This window comes from Pagrus major, chromosome 2 (assembly GCF_040436345.1).
Source record: "Pagrus major chromosome 2, Pma_NU_1.0".
NCBI lineage: Eukaryota > Metazoa > Chordata > Actinopteri > Spariformes > Sparidae > Pagrus > Pagrus major.
In genome coordinates, this window is record NC_133216.1 from 17,170,027 (window position 1) to 17,191,081 (window position 21,055).

The following is a 21,055-nucleotide window of genomic DNA, read 5'->3' on the forward strand; positions in this document are numbered from 1 at the left end:
CTTTTTGGAGTATATTTATGTAATAAATTTATAAATGAAATGTGGACGGGGAGGACAATGTGTACAAATTCTAATATTGTAATAAAATATGAATATAATTTCATGTCTCCATCACACACTGGGCTTTGCTTTATGTTGTGGCTTGATTTTAATAAACTGGTTTAACTAATAACACACTTTAATCAACTAATCCAAACAGTGTCATATGCTACACAGTGTACAGTAAAATTAAGAGTTTTGTAAATGGAGTTCTGACTGGAGTGCTGCTGTCTCTGACGTGTGGCCCCGCCCCTCTGGTGTCGCTGCAGTTAACAGCTAACAGCTAGTCAACTAGCTTGTTTGGCCGTTTAAATGTTTATTTAAACCTGTTTTTCCCAAAACAAATCTGTATTGTGTCACTAGCCACCACATACTTAGATTTGAGTTCATCTGTGAATTAATGAGCCTTTGTTGAAGCTAACAGCAGCCTGAAGACCTGTTGAAGTCGGTTAGCCGACGCCATGTTGACACTATGGAGGGCGGCAAATGAAGCTAGCTACATGAACACAAGATTAACAGTAAGTAAGTTACTTTACTTTACTACTCATTTTTTGTTGTTTTTTTTTTTTTGATTTTGTAAACCTATGACTAAATTTAACAACTAAATCATCAAGCATTGAGGCAAATAACAGTATATCTTCCTTTTTCTGCCAAAGTAGTGCATTTCTTTTATTTATTATTATTAATTACCTTCAGCTACTATGCCCCCAGACTGTTTACAAAGCACCTTACAAATGAATACTTGGGTACCCCTCCAGTGTATCCAAATCCTCCATCTCTTTTTTACACCCGCTTTAACTGTATTTTGTTTTTATGTACAGTATTTGCCGACCTGTTTGAATTGTTTTCTTTTCCTTTACTTTAAATGATTGTAAATGAGGGTCAGCCCTAAATTATTACTGAGTTAAAGTAAAGGCAAATTATATTATTTAGTTATTTATTTTATTTTATAGCAATCAGATAAAAAAAAGATTCCAATAATCATAAAAATGCTGGATAGCAGATCCGATAATCCCATATAATTTACTTTAGCTTGTACTTTTGAACCTTTTTGTTTTAACATTTATTTTCAGATCAGATACTACAAGTCTTTTACTCAAGTAGTTTGTATTGGTGAGTTTCACTTTAAAAAATAGTAATATTTTGACATATCTTTACTTTTAGGTACGTTTATACAACACTGCTAGTTTGTGGTGCCTTTGAACTGTATTGTGTTACACAGAGGGGCACTTGCAATGCTCAGTCTATCACCATCATTGATTTAAATGGTGTGGACAAAATAAAACCCCTCCGTATTATTAGTAGTTTTAGCTAAACGTACCAAATCTGGCTAATTGAGGCATCTAGCCACACAAAATATCAGATAACAGTCAATCTTATGTGATTAGTCTGTCTAATGATTAATCATTAGACAGTTATTCATAGTCATTCATCCTCATTAAAGTAAAAAAAATGTCAATTTTTTCTGGTTTCCCAGTTTTTATCTGTTATATATAATTGTAAACTCAGTACCTTTGTGTTTTTCTTGTTGGTCGGACAAAATAAGACATTCAAAGATGTCATCTTCGATTATGTGAAACTGGGATGGATATATATTTTTTAAATTTATTTTATTATTTTTCTTACAATTTTCTGATATTTTATTGACCAAACAAATCAAGAAAATAACTGCCAGATCATTGATGGTACAAATAAGTTTTAGTTGCAGCTGCAAGTAATTGTAAAAAAAAAAGAAATCACAATTTTATTCAGACATTTCTCAAACACAGACATCCGTCAGACATTTGTAAACATAATACAATTTATTAAGTTTTTCTTTTTTTTATAAATTTTTAATTTTACATATTTTCCCCAGCTTTTTACATAATAGAGTTAGATCTAAATGCAGCCCAACATTTACAGGCTATATACACCTTAAACTTTCTCCATAGGGAAAACACACAAGTATATTGTTGCTTCTTCAAGTATCTGAATCCCTGTACATTTTCACATTTTGTTTTGCTACAATATGATTTCACAATGCATTTGTTCAATTGATCCTTTGCATAAAATCTGAAGGTATTTCTTTGTACTTGAGTTGTCAGGAGAAAAAAAAAGAAACATAAAAAGGTCCCTGTTGTAATCATATTGCATCAGAACAAAATACAAAAACATTAAGGGGTGAATACTTTCCAAAGTGGCCGAATGTGATATCAAAATGGGAAGAGGTCTGTGTAGTCGTCACCCCCCTGATATACAGCTTTGTACATGGTCCCAGAAAAAAAACAACTATTTTTATCAAATTTACACTGAACAGAAGAAATTATTCTCCAGATGAAACAAGCAACAGTAAATCTTAAAATACAAAGTCAGTTTTAAATGTTACACTTTACATACACATACTTTAATAAAGTAATCGCATTTTTCAACTTTAAAAAAAGGGGTTTACCTTCTGATGAGTGCTCTACTCCACATCCTTTCACAGGTCAGTACATTCAGATTAAATTAGGAGAGCATAGCAGGTGCTGTGCTAAACTGCAGGTTTGCTGCTCGTGTAGACTAATAGAAATGTTCACAGTGCTTTGGAAAAGGATAGTCTTAAAAAAACACATTGATTGGATTTATGTCAGCTGCTGAAATCACTTTATAGCGATCCCAACCCGAAGTTATGGATGATAAATTAATCTCACCACCCTACTGCAATGTGTCGAAGACAGGCTGCACTGTTGTGGGTCCTCACTTTCACAACACAATCACTGAATTTACAGTCATGAATGCATTCAACGCATGCAAACACACATCCTACTAACGTTCAGAAACACACTTTTCTAGCTATATTTTATGGACCTTTTTATGTTTTCACATTCAAAATCTCTAAACACACAACTCCCTCGCTTTGTAGCATCTGACAGACAGACATTGAGTTTTTTTATCTCAGACATTTAGTATTTAGGGGGCATGTAGATATACAAAGGGATCCTTTTTGGCAAAAATGTTTTAAAATATATTAGCAGCTGTGACAAAAACATAACTTGATCCTAAAACACTAAGTTAAACTCGTGCTCAGAGTACACCTGCCAGTTTGTTTGAAGGAAAGAGATAACTAACAAGTATTTCTTTAAATTTAAGTGGCTGTTGTTTGAATGACATCATCTTCATTTGACTTTTTTCACGTCACAGGGAAAATAGCTTTACATTGACCTCCATCAGCCAGCAGGGGGAGCTATTGCTGTATGCACCATCATGAGGACTGCAGCTCCAGTTCGGGAGCTCGACTTCAGTCCGTGATTTTGCTCCAGCCCTGCAGCATGTGCCTCTGCTGGAGAGGAGGAGCTCCGCTAAATCACATTTCCAATGTGTTGGTGGTTATGGCAGGTCGAGCACTCTGATCCTACACTGTCACAGCCCTCAAAACCCAATGCAGCCTCTGGAGTATATGATCTGCTGTTGGTTAATCCACAGCAGTCACAGTGATAGCGAGGAGTCAAGACGCCAGTCAGTACCTACATCAACACTGTAACAGGGTGCAGTCATGTGACACTGTGCTGGCAGTGCAGCATTTTCCTGTGAAAATGACTTCTGCTCCATTATCTGCAACAATGGATGGCAAGTGAGGGTCTAAAACGACACTTATGCCACACACATGCACACAACATGATGACTATCAACCACATGCAGCCTGACATGTCCTAAATTCAGGATCCAGATTTCAGGACACTGGTAGTCTAGTACTGAACGAGGTTTGTGTTTTGTCTGAGGAATGATCCTGGCTTTCTATCGGCTGCAGTGCTTCTGAATGATTGTGAAACTCTGTGGGTCAGCGAGGTGTCCAGCAGCTCTCCTGCCCTCACTGTGACCTCGTCGATGGCCTGGTCTGAGGCGTGTGGTTCTCCCCTGTCGAGGGGCGTCTCTGTCTTCCAGCCCGGTGATCCTCTTGGCAGTGTTCAGGCCAGCTTCAGAGTACTGATGGGGAAGGAGGGCATGGTCACCATTGTCACAGGGTTGAGCACTGTCTGACCCATCAGCTGCGGGTGGTGGGCCACCATTTGGGTGCTCACTGCTGTCTGCTTGCCTACGATGGTGGCAGCTGGTTGGCTAGATGCAGTGCCATTCAACTGAGCGTGGGCATGGTTGATTGTGTGGGTGATGTGACCGACAACAGCTGGTTGTGTGACAGCCACCGGTTGGGGATAGAGGGCAGGCAGATGCTGGCTCAGGTGAGCCACCGGGTGTACGGTGATGTGGCCAATGGGTTGATGGCCGGGGGCTAACTGGACAGAGCTGGTGGTGGTGGCGGGAGCCAGGTGGGCAATGTGTTTGGGACCCCCTCCCTGGATGACGTGGTTGACTGCTTGGATGACGGAGGGGTGGGACACAGAAGCATGGGCAATAACTGTGGGGTGTAGACTGGGCATGGTCACCATCTGTGTCTGGGTGGGGATCAGGGGCTGACTGGGGGTGGTGGGAGTGCTGGATGTTGTAGCTATGAGTGTAGGTAGAGCTACAGGCTTGGACACTGGCTGTGGAGGAGTCACCGGCAGTGGCTGGAGCTGAGGCTGGTGCTGAGGGGCTTTGTGCTGGATGGAGATGTGTTGGGTAATGAAGGAGGTAGTGTTGGTGGTGGTGGGTGTCAGGGTGGGGGTCTGAGTGGGTGTTGCAGTCTTGGGCAGCTCAGGTTTCATGATTTGAGGCACGGTGGGTAAGGCAGTCTGTGCTCTGGGTGCAGTCTCGTCTTCTAGGTCATCATCCATAATGTCTTCACCTTCTGCAACATATGAGAGAATCAGCTCAGAGTTATTACATCTAATGCTGCATTTATTTTACCAAAAAGTGGTTTGGTGATGTGGTTGATGGGACATTTAGCAGGATTAACATAACTTATAATTATGATTATTATATTATATAAATATTCTTAATATTTATACACAGGCAGCCCTCCCATAATCCCACCTGAGGCCGTGGAGGTGGAGGCCTGGTCCTCTTCTGGCTGTACTGTCTGTCGGAGGACGCGGTCGATCTCGATCACATCCATCCACTGGCTCAGCTCGTTCTTGAGCTCTGCTAATCGCTGCTGTGTGGCGATCTTCTCTCTGGCCAGCCGCTCCATGTCGTGCTCGTACTCCTTCTCTTTCCGCTTCAACGTCTGAAAAGAGAAAGCAAAAGAGGGTAAAACTCTTGAATCGCTGACCTGAGTGACTCCTGATACTGACAGTGTGAGCTGCCACCAGTAAAGAAACACTTTTACCAGTTTATTGGGTTCACATGTGCAGTGTAATGCAATAAGACAGTACAATGAATCCTGTCTTTGTGAAGCTTTGCTTTTGTCAGAGATGTGTTGATTCAATTCTATACTAATGTTTGAGGCCTCTGTAACAGACTGTGATATATTGTTTCATGTTCACCTCAAACTGGGTTTCACAAAATATTAGGGGCACAAAAAGAAGCTAATGTGGTTGTTGTTCAAAGTCTGTGGCTTTGTGTTGTGTAGCAGGCTGCTGTGTGTGTCAGTGTAACCACCTGCTTGTCACTGCTTTTTGCAGGATTTGATTGTATCAAACTAAAACCTCCATCTATGTAAAAATATAAAACAGAAATGTTTCCCTTTTGCTTTTGTTTTGGCCTCAAAGGAGAACACAGGCTGCTCACAGAGCAGATGTGTATTCTGTAATGGACTGAAAAAAAATTGAATTTTTCTGAGACTTTAAGTAAATGTTCTGAACTCCACCACTCTCACCATGTGAATAGTAAATCTGATTTGTGAAAGAGGCCTTTTTTTCTTCCTCCTCACACAGTAAGTAATCACAGACAATTCAACATTCGGCTTTAGTCAGTCATCAACAGAAGGGGGAAATTTTCTCATTACTTCATGTATTAGTCATCCACCAACAACCAGTGGATTTCTAGTGGATCGCTGGAGAAAAAGGCTCAAAACAAAGCACATCACTTCAGTAGGTTGCAGTTAACGATTATTTCCATTGTCAATTAATCTGTCAATTATTTTCTGGTTTAATCCGTTAGTAGTTTGGTCTATGACGTCCTTAGTTTTCTTGTTTTGTCCAAAACCCAAAGATATTCAGTTTACCATCATAGAGGAGTAAAGAAACTATTAGAAAACTAGAAAATATTCAGAAAAACCTCAGAAAGAAAGCCTCCCATACGGTCCTTACATCTGATTAATAAGGCTCAGGTCAACAAATAATGATTTAAAAATAAACCTGCGACCAGAGCCTGTGTGCAGGGAGCAAAATAACAGGGCTACAGGAGCAGGAGGGAAGGATGAGGTGGAGGAGACGAGTATGGAAAGTAGGAGGTGCTTCCAGGCAGTGGCTTTCCGTGACCCAATTTCCCCTTAACCCGTCAGCTGACACAAGGCAAAACCAAACAAACTGAACTGGACTTCCTTGTACACAGCAACAGGAGGAAAAGTTTAAATACCGTATGAAAACTGTAACAAACAAGTGTGTAAGAATAAAGCAACACTATATAAACTCTGAAGAACTCAATCCCTGACTAATATAATACAGAGTTATGCTGTTAGGGATTAGTGTTTTGACATCCAACACCTTGTTTAATTTATGGTCAAAGTGTCCGACTGCGGCCTCGCTGGGAGAGGCTCAGGCAAATGACACTGTGAGAGATCTGTTACCAGCAACCTGATGACTCAGGATCATAAAGCCATTTCCTCAAAGGGTGGACTTCCTGTTAGTGTTCATACCACCGTGGATTTGTGTGTGTGAGTGTACCTGTGCAAGTCATGTGTGAGAGATTGGGATTAAGAAAAGTGCTTCTGTATTGACCTTGTCTTACTGTAGCTGTATGTAGAGAGACTGTAGAGTTTGTACGGGTGCATCTACAGTATATTTTACATGTACAGAAATAGCACAGGGGGACAAAAGGCGGGTCCAGTGTAAATCAGCACCTGTCTCTAGTCCTTATCCAGGATTAGAAATGCACGGGCCAAGCGGTCTGTGCTTGGGCTGCGTCCCATTAGGGTTGTTTTCAGTCACTCACACACACGCGAATACACACACAGAGGAAGTCACATATTAGTTTGGCAAAGGAACGATACGACAAAAACAAAAGAAATCCAATTAAATCCACATGAATGACTCATTTAATCTGGTTATTTAAGCAAAGAACTTCACTTGTAATTACAGGACAATACAGGTAGGTAGTTATAGGTAGATACACAAGTGTTTACATAAACAATCCTTACGTTTTTTTAGCGTTTAGGGCTGCAACTAACGATTATTTTCATTGTTGATTAATCTGCAGATTATTTCACCGTTAATCAATGAATAGGTTAGTCTTTAAAAAAAAAAAACTTTCAAAATCTAAAAACATCTATAAATTGTTTATTTTGTCCAATGAAAAATCCAAAACCCCATATTTGACATGTTTGCTTCAAAAATGACTGAAACGATTAATTGATGATCAAAATAGTTGGCGATTTGTTTTCTGTCTATCAACTAGCCATTATGTGTGTGTATGACCAATATACATACTGATATATACACTTGAGGACATTTTACAGCTGAAGAAGTGTCTCTACTCTCTGATAGATCAACTATGAGTAATCATGACACTTTCTAAATAACCTCAAACCTACAGTATTTTGTTACTTGTCGACCGACCTATACACAGATATGGTTATCATCTGCAATATCCTGGCAAATCTCTGTTCACGACGAACAAGAAGAAAACATCTGTTGTATCTCATTACTTGTGAAATGTTGACAGTGGTCAAGTGCTTCTGGAAGACCGTTCTGATTCAAGTGTTCTCAGCCACAAACACTGTCATTCAAACAATAAAGCTATTGTATTTTAATAGTCTTTTGAAGCGCAGAGAGCAGAACTTCTCGTATACTTCACAAACTCGCACAACACTCATTACACATTAATCAGCGCACTCTTGAACATCTGGACACAGATGTGTAACTTGTGGCCAGCCATCGACAGCCACTCTCTGTCAACCAGAAGAGCTGTTGATATCCGCACTTCAGTCTGAGGACGTTGACAGGATCCTCGGCTTCTTCGACACATAGTGTACTGAAATGCCCCCACCTCTGGTTGCCATGGAAACAGCTGAAAACCTCCTTAAGGTTTCCTCGGTGACCAAAAAGACCACACACACACCTTTATGTGCCAAAAGCGCCGTTTAGTGTTGTCTGACATTGTTTGAACGTGTAGAGGTTTCTTTAAATAGAGCCTGTGTGTAATTTTGAAAATCAGATCAGTCAACAGCACCGAGCATCGATGTTCTGATACACTAAGCACAGTCGGTCAGGCAGAATGAAACGGTATAATACAAAACATACAAAATACGTGACGCGTGGAGTGAAAAGGGCTGGCTGCCTCCCTTTTACCCTCATGTATTAGCAGGCAGCCTTACATGAGTGGCGCCACAAATGTGCATGCCACAATCTATGACTCATGGAGAGAAAAATCGCTCCACAAACACCGAAACCCAGTGAACTCTCCCTGTTACAGTGCTGATGGTGGATGGAGAAACAGCTAGCCTAAGATTAACTATGTAAACCTGATCAGCGAGTCTGTCGCAGATGGATGCCACATGATTTCACCACCCTGTTAATCATGTCACCAGGTTGGTAGGACAAAAGGTGCCAAGTACCTTTTTGTTTCTCTGCACATGGCCGCACCCCCCGAGCCTCCGGTCCTCCTCCCTCCAAACAGACGAGGCCCCACCTCGGCCTCGTGTGAAAATCTAGATCAGTACAGGGATAGGCTGCATTATGTGTGTGTGTGTGGAAGGTAAACAGTGCTCGAGCGCCGTCCCAAGCAATGCGAGTGCCAAGCACATGGCCCCACAGAGAACAGGAGAGGGAGGGAGGGCAGCAGATAGCGGGGGATTGAAAGAGAGCAATACAAGCTGTACTCACTGACTCACTTTTGCAGCAGACGGCACAAGGCTGGGTTTTTCTTAAAGGGCCAGGAGCACAAGAGGCCACGTTGCAGACATGCTGCTCAGCCTGGCTGACTGATCACGCTTCTGCATTCAGGTCTTGTGACAGTGTTGTAACCATAAACCCTTGTCTTACTGTGCCTTCGAGCTGTAACAGAGAGCTTCACGTGGTGCCTGACTTCCAACAATAAAAGGCTTGTCTGCAGAAAAAATCCCTACTTTTGCACACCGTTCCTTGTGTGTAAGCTTGTGCTGGCCATAACTGACCTAATTACCTTATCGTGGTTTGGACTGGTCGATAATCCAGACCATGCTCCAGCACATGCAGCTGTGTTGTGGTACTCTGACATATTGCTGTTGTGTTTTGTGTAAAACAATTGGACAGGAAATAACCCTGCTGATAGAGAAATTTCTCATCTTTCTCCATAAAAATCATCATCAAGCAAAATGTAGCAGTTGCTGAGCTTGACTGTAGTCTTGACAAGACTAAGCTGAGACCTTAAAAAACTTCACTGCCAATAAGACAGATTATTTTTCATGGTTTTTCATGATTTAGAAAATGTCAAAGCAATCAGCGCAACTTTGCTTTTAGGTAATGCTTCAAGTGAAATCTGCCATTATGTGCACATTGAAATGGCATTTACTTTAAATGCTAAGCATGTTTAAACACCTCTATACCCTTTACATGTTCCCCACCAGATGGCATGACACGTTTCAGACTGGCAAGCAGGGGAGGAACAAGTTCGGTCAGCTTTGAGGGGGAAATGAAGCGCGAGCGGAGTAAACCGAGCCTTGTGTTTACCGCTCCATGTTCCCTCCCTGCTGCTGGCAGCTAAGCCTGCTGGTACGGTGAGTCCTGCCTGTTGCAGTGCTGGGCGGGGGCCCAGCACGGGGGGGTGACGTCACGCGGCTCAGGCTAGCCATGTGCTTGCTGCTCATGTGGCCTTAAAAGCTCAGAGAGAGAGAGGATGGAGGGAGGGGGAGCAGAGAGGAGGAGCTCTAATGCATCAGTGCTTATTTTATAGCCTCTTCCTTCACAGCGTCGCTACAGGCTCAGGGGAAAGCCTTCAGGAACTAGATGTACACAGAATCATGTACAGCTCTGTTAACTAACACAATCAAAAAATAAAAATAATCTATTTGCATGTAAGGTTTCTGGACATATTTGTCGAGTCATTTGGACTTGGAATGAGGAAGTTGAACTTGAACCATGTAGTTGTTGACTAAGTCAGTGACTTTCTGTAAAATGTAGCCAATAGTCACTACTATTTGTGCACTGACTTCCAAGTGAACATAACAGGCTAGATAAATCAAGCGAAATGTGATGCCGAGCCTAAAGCCTCTTATTTGAACCTCTCTTGATCTCCGTGTTTTTGTGTTTAGGCTGCTTCTCTGCTGCCAGCACAGAGGAGGGAAAGGACAGGGGCGGGGAGGGAGTCGTATGCAGGCAGGACACGCGTCTGTACCACCCATGTCAAGATGACGGAGTGTGCACATGCTTTGTCTTGTTTTTTTGTGCCTCCCATCACCTTAAGTTCCCTGTTTTTACTCCAGCCCTCTTAAACAAAACACCAACCAATGAAAAAAGCCACCTGGTGACAAAGAGGCACGTAAGTGTAACCTACAAAGTACAATGGTGACCTACAACACATAAACTGTTATAACACAGGGTTATATACGTCTATATACTGCTTAAGGTCAATTCAATTTTAATGGGATACCTCAACCACTGTGTCTTCCTAGACTTCATGAGGTTGTACATTTGTAAAAGAAGTGGGATCAGCTCTGATTTTTGTCCTTCGTCTATTGGCTTTAAATATATCTCTTGTCTAGCTCAGCTGTTCATAGGAATAAAAGAAAGGCAGGTCAGTCTGCCAGTGGAACGCAGCACACTGAACACCATGTTGCTTAATCACACAGAGGGAGGGAGGGAGATTGGGTGACGAGTGCTGCACCTACGCTGTCCTAGTTTCCACCCGCAGAGAGGAATAACCAAACTGCTGCTGCTGCTACTCAGAGCATCAAATCAGCAGCTCACTGGCTTCTGCAAAAATTATATTAGTATACCAACAAAACGCTTATATAATAATGAAGGAAATGAACAACTATAGGGTTCATTCTTTCATGGAGGCCTTAAAAGCTCATGAGCAAGTGTTCATAACTAAGTACCTAATAAGTTAACCAAATAAGTACCTAAATATTATGTAAGCCCAACATTAAACTCCAGTCATAACTAAGAAAATGTAAATTTACAGCAAAAACTTCAACTAGAATACTGGAAGCACTGTTTAGTTATAATAATTACAGCACAAATATGACCGCCATTCTTAAATTACAACACCTGATGCCAACTTAAGTCCATGGGTGAACTGTCAGATTTAAAACTGCCACCCTATAGTATCTATCTATAGGAGAAAAATGACCCACAGTAAACAATGTGACACGCTCAGCAGCACAGTCACAGTCTGAAAGAGTTGAAGTAGACCAGTAGACCTTTGCACCAGCTGTTTACAACCAGGATACTCTCACAGTGAGGGCCTGACTCAAACACATGGTGAGTCACTTGTGGACATGGCACACATTACTGGTAATAAACACTGGAGACACTTAAATACCGTACAAATGAGGAAGTATTAGAGATTCTTCAGGAAAGAAGGAACTAATCACAGAAATACAAAAGGTGGGACTGTGTTGTGGCAGAAAGCTGAAGATATTCTCCAAGAGGTTTTCAATAGGTGTCAAACATCTTTGGTCTGAGTATTGGTAGTACATGTATTTTTTATCGCAGACTTAATGATAAGTCCACCTGACATCCACTTATCTTGTACTTGTGTCCTTTAAAATCAATTGTGGCCTAAAAAAATAAAGACTTGTCTGTGAATAGCAGGACCACATTATGTAAATAACCATCGCTTGGAAGAAAACACATACAGCCATACACACATAATCACTGTGTCTTCAAGTTCAGAACCCAATATGCAAATCCTGATAATTACACTTGTGATCACGCTTATTCATAAGAGTATGCTTTTTTTAATGCATGGTTCATTCCAGGTGAGCTAATGGTGCGCCTATTTGTTTTTTCAACAGACGCCTCTCCTCTTGTACTCGACACTCTGGATCATATGTCAGTTCCAAAAAAGCTTTGAAAGAATGGAAGCAGCGTTGTTAAGTAGTAATCGTAAGTGTCAATAAACCTGTACAAACAAGTCTTCACTAGATTCACAGATATCTGGCGATGCAGAACACAGGCTGAAGCTGATAATAATAATCTCTAGTTCTGTAATATAATTTGTTTAACAATTAATACAATAAATTAAACACAGGTTTAAACTTCCACTTTGTAGAAAAGTGGATTTTTGAGTCCCATTCCCAACTCGACAAATACTGATGCTCTGGGATGGTGACCGACCCGACCTACAATCCCAAAGCGCCAGTATTTGACGAACTGGGAAAGAGACTTAAAAATCAGCTTTCTTACAAAGACTACCTTTAAAGACTGGAAAAATATAGTTATTTAGTTATCGGCCAAATATACAAACACTTTATGTACGCAAAGTCTGTTTGCTAGAGAGTTCATACCAGCATTAAGCCAAATCTGTCCCATCCCAAAAAACAGAGACATGGACCCGAGTTGACTAAAGTCACTGTTTTGATGACTTGACAGAACATAAAATAAATCACTTGAGACTCAAGTTAGAAGTTAAAGACTCATGACTTGACTTCTATTTTTGTTTAAGTCTGGCTGTCAGTGTTTCAAAGTGACGGGGGAGAAGAAAAAATGACCTGGGACTTGCTTCAGACTTGGACCAAATAACTTAAGAGTGACCTGTTTGTCTGAAGACGACATAATAAAAGGAGAGTCAAGTTGTCCAAGCACTGACCCACTGCATTCAGAGGCATTCACATAATGATGAAAGGCTTGTGGTAAAATAATTATATGGACTTGCAATAGTCAGACACCACTGTACACATTAAGCACCAACACCTCAGAAACTAGCAGTGTACCTGAATGTATCTCAGCGCACTTCTTAGCACGCTCAGATTGGAGGTCTTCTTCTCGTCTATGTTCGGGATGTTTTTCTTCAGCGTCTCAAAGCACTCCTTCAAGTGCGCTCGTCTGACAGACACAAGACACAGACAGGGCATTTGAGTCAGCAGAAATGGTGGAGCTGCACTTTACTTTAGATTACACAACTAGGTATTCAATTTGTGTATTTGACTAAAAAAGATTAAGCTTAGCATTCAAATTGAACTGCGACTATAAAAAAGGCATCACTCAGATGAAACGTTAATATACTGAGGGGAAAAACACTATGTAACCTGTACACTATTATTCAAAAGTAACAATATAAATAATAATCTTTCTCTTTAATGAGGCCCTATGGTAGACAGGTTGAACCCACCTGTTTTTCTCAAGCTTGTTATGCACCTCTCTTGTGCCTGCCCTGAAAGAGCACAAACGAGAGCACAGTAAGAATTTGGTGTCCAAAAGGGCAATGTGACAAGAAAAATCAAAATCAACCAAAGACAAGTTTTCTTGCTTTGTTGCTCGTGATGGTGATAATAATCTGTCGTGCAAGTCCAATTTAAAGTAGAACTTCTGTCATTTAGCGGTGAAATAAATACCAATAACATAACAGCTTCACAACAGCTAAATTTAGCTTGTTTTTCTTCATTTTTAATTGTTACAAAAAAATGCTTTTAGGTTTTAGGAGGCTACAGCTCAAAAGTAATTAATGACATTTTACAGACTTATGTATTGATTGACAAAAATTACCTATTTGATTAATAATGTAAACAAGTTAATAGGTTTAGACTGACCCTCCAGGCCTCTTCTTGTTGTCAAGGTTGCGGCCATCATCGGGAGGACTCCCCCGGCTGATGGGACCGTTCTGTAGAGGAGCCTGCTGGAGCACAGGGCCCGACTGGGGGAGTAAGGCATGTTGCTGTGGGGGTGAGACGATGGAACCAGGATAGCGCTGAACCAGCTGCTGAGGTGTCTGCTGCAACAGTTTAGTGTTGTTAGTTTGGGCGACGAGCTGTGGGTGATGATGGTTCTGTATCAGCTGCTTGTGGTTGTTTGTCAGCACAGAGCTCTGGTGGTCGGGTTTGGGCTGCGGAGAGCGTGGCAGAGTAGCGGCAGGTGGAGGGGAGAGTGTGGCGACCTGCAGAGTGGGTGAGCCTGTAGGGTTGGGAGTGACCACGGGGATGGGGATGACAGTGATGGGCATGGAGGGTGGAGGCAGAGAGGGTGGTATGGGCACCGGGCTGCTCTCAGTGCGGAGCTCCTCTGCTTTGGAAACATTGTTGATTTGGGTTGTTGAGTTATAGGTCAAATCAGAGTGCCTCTCCTCTGACAGCTGCCCCAGACGCTGCTTCTCCTTTAGTTCATCCTCTGTGGAAGAAACAAGGCAGGTGAACATAAGAAATAGACACTTAAAATACTATAGACCACAGTATCACACCAAAAAATATAAATACCTTTCATGGTTGTTAAATCATTACGAGGCAGTCAATAATAGAACCCTGACCTTGATTAAAGGAGCACTATGTAGTTTTGGGGAAGAAATTTTAATCAGAAGAGAAAGATCTATATTGACTGATATTTTTTTTATGCCTGAAACAAACTAAATACCCAAACTTTGTTTTGATGACTGAATATACTGAATAAACAAAATGACCTTAAAAGGACAACACAATTTCATACCGTTTTACTTTGTTTATATTTGGCGGACCCTGCCACCTTTCTAGCTTCAAACAGTGTTCTGGGGACCTTATTTTCCTGTGAGAACAGCTTGTTTATTCAGTTATGGAAAATATATCTGACTTTATAGTATTATCTCATTAATAATGTAAATATTAAAGTTTGAATTTCTTCTCCAAAACTACATAGTGCCCCTTTAAGATATTTGTATATGAGATATGCGAGTATATGAGAAGACATAAAACAGGCCTATTTTCAGTTGTGACTGTTCGTATAAACAAACAACTGACAAACTATTAAAATAAGTCTTTGGTAATCGACATAAAAACACACAAACCATGGACTACTACCTGCCACATTCTTCCTGATTCAACTACAACAAATACTCAAATTTTTAAGCAACAAGTGTCTCTACACAGAACTTGTTGACCTCTGTTATCCAAAACTTGTGTAACATGATGTCTGTCGCTCACAGCAGGTTTCTGTTTCTCAACACAAATAAACGGTTCCAGAAAGATCAGGACGAACATCTGACAAAAACAGCAGTGAGTGCTCCATTATTAGCAGAATGTTATTTCATGTGATCACTTTCCGTGGTCAAGTAGTGACTATAACCATTACTATAAATAAATATGGGCAAACGGGAAGACATCTCTCAGTTAGTGGCTAGTAGGAGGGAAAGCATTTCTCTTTTTCTGTGCCTCTTTGTAAAAACCCTAGCAAGCTTCAAGCACACTGCTCTAATGGCGGTACATCCTACTGTAATTTACCTCATGCCCTATTTACATTAGCATGCTAGGTGATCAGATCACAAGTGAACAGCTCTACGTATAGGTGTGAGTGCACCCAAGATGCACTGAGGACACATTGAGATCAGATCGCTCACGCCACATTTGTATGTGTTCTGTGCCCAAAGGCCTCAATCTTTTAGCAGTGTGTGCTACATGAAGGACATTCTGCTCAACCGTCCAATGCTCAAGAAGTATGTACTAATTCACGCACCAATTGCTTCATATTAAGGTGCAAGACACAGACAGAAGACACAACAACTAGCAAAATGGTCGTGGATGGAGACTGTCTGCTTTCCATTTAGGCCGAATGATTGCCCGAGCGCCAAGGGCTTATTCTTCTTTTATTTTCCAGCAGTCTAAGCATTGGAAAACATTCCTGCCTGTCACCCCTTAAAAACAACAATGTATGTGGTAGGCAAACATAAATGATGCATGTGTTTATTTACATATAGAGCAGGGAGGTGAGGTCCACACAAGTGCTCACTCGAGACGCATGTGGCGATGCATTGTATTGCCAGGTGTGAGGTGACAGACTTAAAGCTGTCGACTTGTGATCCAATCACACAGGACGCATGTCAATGCCTGGTGTAAACAAGACCTTAAGGGACCTTTACCAACAACAGGTGTCCAGCGTTACTAATGTAAAAGGTGGTGACTTCAGTCATCTTTGAAGAAATCACATCAATTAAGAGAAAAGTCCATCAGCTGAGAGTGTAAATGTAAAAAACCCTGACACTTCAGAGAAAATGACACACTTAATAATATGTGCAATACTGCAGTATTTTGGCAATAAAAAGGAGTTGGCATCAAAGAGCTTCATCAGCCTTATTGTTCTCTCCAATCGTACTCAAAAGCCCTCAATAATGTATGGATGTTGGAGAAACGGCTGCGTCGTTGCTATGGCAGCTGTGATGTTCAGTGTTAGAGATGTCAGAAACATGTAGTCGTCATTAACATTATTATGAAGTGGATCAGGGTGACTGCAGCACTACACACCGTTCCCTTCACAGCAGAACTACAGATACAGTTGCAGAGAAGACTTAATTACATCTAGGGAAATTTATAAAAGCCACAGAAAACACAATAATATCAATGTTAGGGATTATAACCATAAAATCACTAAAACAACCAAGACTCTGTGTGACATATCATGACTGTAAAGATAAATCACACCAGAAGATTAAACATGTCTTAAAATAGAGTATCAGTTGCCAGGTCATCAGGTACAGTAGTAGTTCAGCTAAATGGGACTAAAGCTAAAATAATAGAAACACCTGTCAGTATAACACAATGTAATTCAACAGCACTACAAATGGACTGCAGCCTCCAAAACAATCAACACCTCTCTAAAACACTTTCAACATAAACTAAACATTATAACTTTCGTGAAGGGAGGGTTTACCTCAGGACTATTGTGTTAGACTGCATTAGTTTTAGCGTTAGTTAAATAGTGTATCTAATAAACCAGCAACTGGGTGTGCTACACTGTGACATCTGTCTGCCTTTGTAATCAATTATTGAGATTCAAAGCAAGTCGAATATTGGAAATATTGAGAGGTTAGTATTTAGCATTAGTCGCTTGGATTAAACTTTTCGATATGATGGATACTGCTTGTGTCCCCCAGGTCCCCCATGATTACAACCTGGCTGGCAAAGTTGTGTTTGTCCAGCAGTTAAGAGTTCAAGGTTCAGGAACGTTATGGCCCCGCTTTGACGCACACCAACAAACTTTTCCCTGAAGCTCAGCCCAACTATTACAAAACGAAGCAGCTGATTTGATATTATGTGAAGCAGATATAAACACCTGTATTCATATGTTCTTTTTTTGTTCTATGCAAATATTGTACAGACCGTGATGCGGCTTTCTGAACATGTTCTAACGTTGTAAAAGTCATGTGAAAGAGGAAGGGACATCTGGAGCTCTGGAGAACAATTTTATAGTCTCATATTTAACAGTCAAGTGTGTCACTTTTTGCTACATATATATGTTACGTTGCACTGCTAATTTGTGCCTTCAAAGTAAAGAAAATTAGAAAAGAACAAGATGTTCTGTACTGTTTCTAAAGATTTTGAATGCCCTGTTGTTAGACACTGATAATTTAGTTTGGTGGTACCGACGCACACAAGACAGAGGAGTGCCTTTTCTGAGAGAAAATCAGTGAAACACTTAAAAAACAAGAGGATTTTCTATAGACGTTATATAACCGCAGCAGCACATTGGAAACACTGGCCTACTTTTCTCCACACAGTGACCTGCTCTACAGTAGCAGGGAGGGAGGAGGAGGAGGACTCTGCTCTCCCAATGCAGCATGGCGGGAGGAGCTGGGAGAGGAAAGAAGCAAGAGCTCTCACTCTGAGCTTTCTTGAAATATCCATTTGCTATAATCAAGTCACACATGGGTCTCCTTTTTGGAAAATTTCAATGATGACTGTTGAAACATGACAATTGTAGAGGAGAAAGGCTTGAATACTGAGCATTTATCAAAAGAAAGAAAAGGAAGTATAATGCACAAGGAGAGCTTGTTTACTTGAACGTATCTAAGCTGCTGGCTTGTTATCTTGTCATTAACGTGGAGGGAGAGCAGTTAACTACATTCTGTGCTGAACCAGTCTCAAGCTTTCTATATAGGTAATTTAGCTTCTGAAGCTTGAATATATACCTGTTGTCTGAGTCATATCTGTTGCTACAAACGGATCTTCCAGGTCTAGTTGCAGTATTTTCAGTTCCCTTCAAGCTGTACCAAAAGAACATTGTAATACTGTGCTTGCCTGTACTGGAAATGTGGGAACTTTTAGCCAAAAAGAAATGCCCTACAAATCTTACTAATGCCTAAGTAGGCCGACTGGCAGACAACAACACGCAGACAGCATGTGTAAAAGGTGCTTAATGTGTGTGTGAAGGGTATGTTCTACTTTCTACACATCTCAGCTTTCTGTTTATCTGTTTACTAATGAACAAGACAGCTATTTACATTTAGTTCATCTTTTCTTTAGGGATGCACAATTCGTTTGCTTTTTTCAGCCAATATCGGTAATGTAGTGAGCAGTGATGGATGATTTACTATTTCACCACTAATGTTAAAAGCTGGTAGACATTTCCCTCGTCTCTCAACCCTTGTGGAACAAGTATTGTAAATTTTGATAATGGTGTGTTCCTCTGAGACTGTAAAAAACAACGTACACACTGATGACAACATGTTTGGCTCTCTTGTCTACACTGTGTGGCTCGTTGACATCATGAGCGCAACAACAGCACATTGTAGTGTGTAGCTGATGCGCTTATTAAGTCAATGAAAGCAATTTGTCTTTGCATTAACGGCTCCATTTATAGACTTTAATTTCATTAACGGCTGAGAGCTAATGATAGAAATTTCCCATCATCGATGTAAATTGTGCGTTCCAGCTTTTCTTTCGAGGATCTCAGTTAGCTTGGTAATATAGCCTAGCACATTTGGCCTGGTAATATAGCCTAGCACATAGTACAATTATCATTGAATCTGGACATGCTGCTCTTCTTAGTTGGAGTTTAATTTTCAGAAAAGTATTTCACAGATCCTTTTGGTGCAGCTGGAGGCTTACTAAAGTGACTCATCTTCTTCATAAACAATCTTTGGGAGGGGTTGCCCGGCACGCACGTGGTGAAAGGGGCGGGGCCACCCCCACCTGCTGTTAACATATGGAGGCGTGGCTGGTTCGTACACGTCATCGACAGACATTCAAAGCTCTCCACGAGCGTCTGAAAGGCTGGGGAGTTTGATTTTTTTTGTTTTTTTTGTACACGAGACAAACAAGCAGACGTGAAACATGTCGGTACACGGTGTTTAAAGACTGCAACACAGTACATGTTTAGGAGGAAGGAATGAGTAACAACACAGTAGGGGAAGCCTTAAAGCCAGAGTCACTTGATCCCCGGCAGACGATGTCAGGTCATTATGTAAAACGAGCTTGGCATCCCCTGCGCCACCGCCCTTCACACCCTCATGTTTTGTTTCTTTGATTTTTAAATGTCTCCTAGCAGTGCGTGCAATCACTCACGGATATGCCGACAAGGTAAAGCAGATGGCGAGAGATCTGTGAAGTTTACAGTGATGCAACCGTGCAGCATATCACTGTAACAACCCCTGTCTATGCAGCAGGTTTCAATGCAGTCACCCCTGATACTGCAGCAGCCCGAGGATGTTTATTAGCTATTGTGGACAGCTACCATTTAGGGTTAAATCCCAGGCAGACTGTCACATGCACAGACATGTATGTTTGTGTTTGAGTTAATACAATTCTGCAACACGTCTTTACATCAAAACGAATATGAAAGTAAAACTAAACGTGTCGCTTTCGGACTTGAACACAGTCCTGTCAGTTGCTACTCGTATTTTAATGTGAAAACAACAAACCTGCGATTTTCTGACTATAATCAGTTCATGAATGGCGTAAATTGATGTAACTCTGTAACTCAGAAAACTAATCTCTCGGACACACCTTTCACTGGATAGTTGAGGATTTGTCACTGTGCTCATCAGGGTTGACATTGTATTAGAGACATAAAGTATATTTCTAATAAAATACCAACTTACCACGTGCTTTCTGTTGTTGCTGGGCTTGCAATTCCAAAAACTTGGCTGCTTCTAGAAGCGTTTCGATGCTCATTTCTGTCCACTTACGGAGACTTTGCCTCGATTTTTCAAGAGAAAAAGGCGATAAAGCAAATGCTATATGCGCCTCTGCACTACAGGGAGAGGTTCCCAGTCTAACGCTGGAAAAAAAAGGGTAATCGGATACCCCCTCAGTAGAAACTCTACCACTTACGTAGGAGAGTTACAAACAAGATGGCGCTCAAAGTAGTGGGAACAAATAAGGTTTGTGAATCACGCACCGTTTGTAACCGCCCACCGACGGACACACTCCCCTCCCGTGCACATCGGAGAGAAAACGACAAAACGCGGAGAAAGAGCTGGATGGGGATTAACTACTGTGTTACAAACGGGTGGGTCACGGTTGTAAAAGTGACCATACACACGCCTGGCCGCTGTTAATTAAAGAAAAATGCACGAAATGTCGGCAGAAACGGCTGGCAGCTAGCTTAATGCTAACACCGCCGACTGCGACGTGTCGCTTAGCAACCACGTTAGCCAAACAAGTAAACAGCCTTCTTTAAGATAACATTTAGCTAATTAGTAACGATTTATAATGACTGGGAGCTTAATCGATGACTCATAATTTCTACTTATACTTCACTTGTGTCATATTTGTTAAATTGTAATGCCTAGTTGTGGCTTGTTTCTAAAAATGTCTCTGGAAACGCTACGGTAGCCCCAATGGCTGTTTATTTTTACCCGAGTAGGCTTTAAAGTGTTTACATGTAATTCTTGTTTTCTATTGTCTATTGTATGCAAAGTCGAGTCACCATCACTGCAGTGGATTTACATCTCAGTGATGTATTGTTAATCCACCAATCAGGGTGAAGAACAACAAGGCGTCGCGTCTGCACCACATGGATACAAGTCATGTATGTTGTTGTATCCCTGTTAATATGTCCAGAGTTAAGAGTGGTATAGTGCTTTAGAGGCCAGATGTGTAGTGTAGTGAAGTAGTTAAACCAATTACAAGCAGAGGTAGCTG

The 21,055-nt window shown here is 41.2% G+C and overlaps 1 protein-coding gene across 2 annotated transcripts; it reads right to left on the reverse strand.

Moving 5' to 3' along the window:
* Window positions 1-1,723: 1,723 nt before the first annotated feature.
* On the reverse strand, window positions 1,724-20,227 carry mnta (MAX network transcriptional repressor a). 2 transcript variants are annotated; one of them, XM_073490135.1, is made up of 6 exons: window positions 20,011-20,227; window positions 13,766-14,339; window positions 13,348-13,389; window positions 12,950-13,061; window positions 4,969-5,161; window positions 1,724-4,783 (listed from the first exon to the last, which is right to left on the reverse strand). In XM_073490135.1, the coding sequence occupies exons 1-6, from the start codon at window positions 20,081-20,083 to the stop codon at window positions 3,963-3,965; spliced, it is 1,815 nt and encodes a 604-aa protein (XP_073346236.1). In that variant the 5' UTR covers window positions 20,084-20,227; the 3' UTR covers window positions 1,724-3,962. The 2 variants fall into 2 exon arrangements, with proteins under 2 accessions (XP_073346236.1, XP_073346243.1); XM_073490142.1 differs by lacking the exon at window positions 13,348-13,389.
* Between the last annotated feature and the right edge of the window lie 828 nt (window positions 20,228-21,055).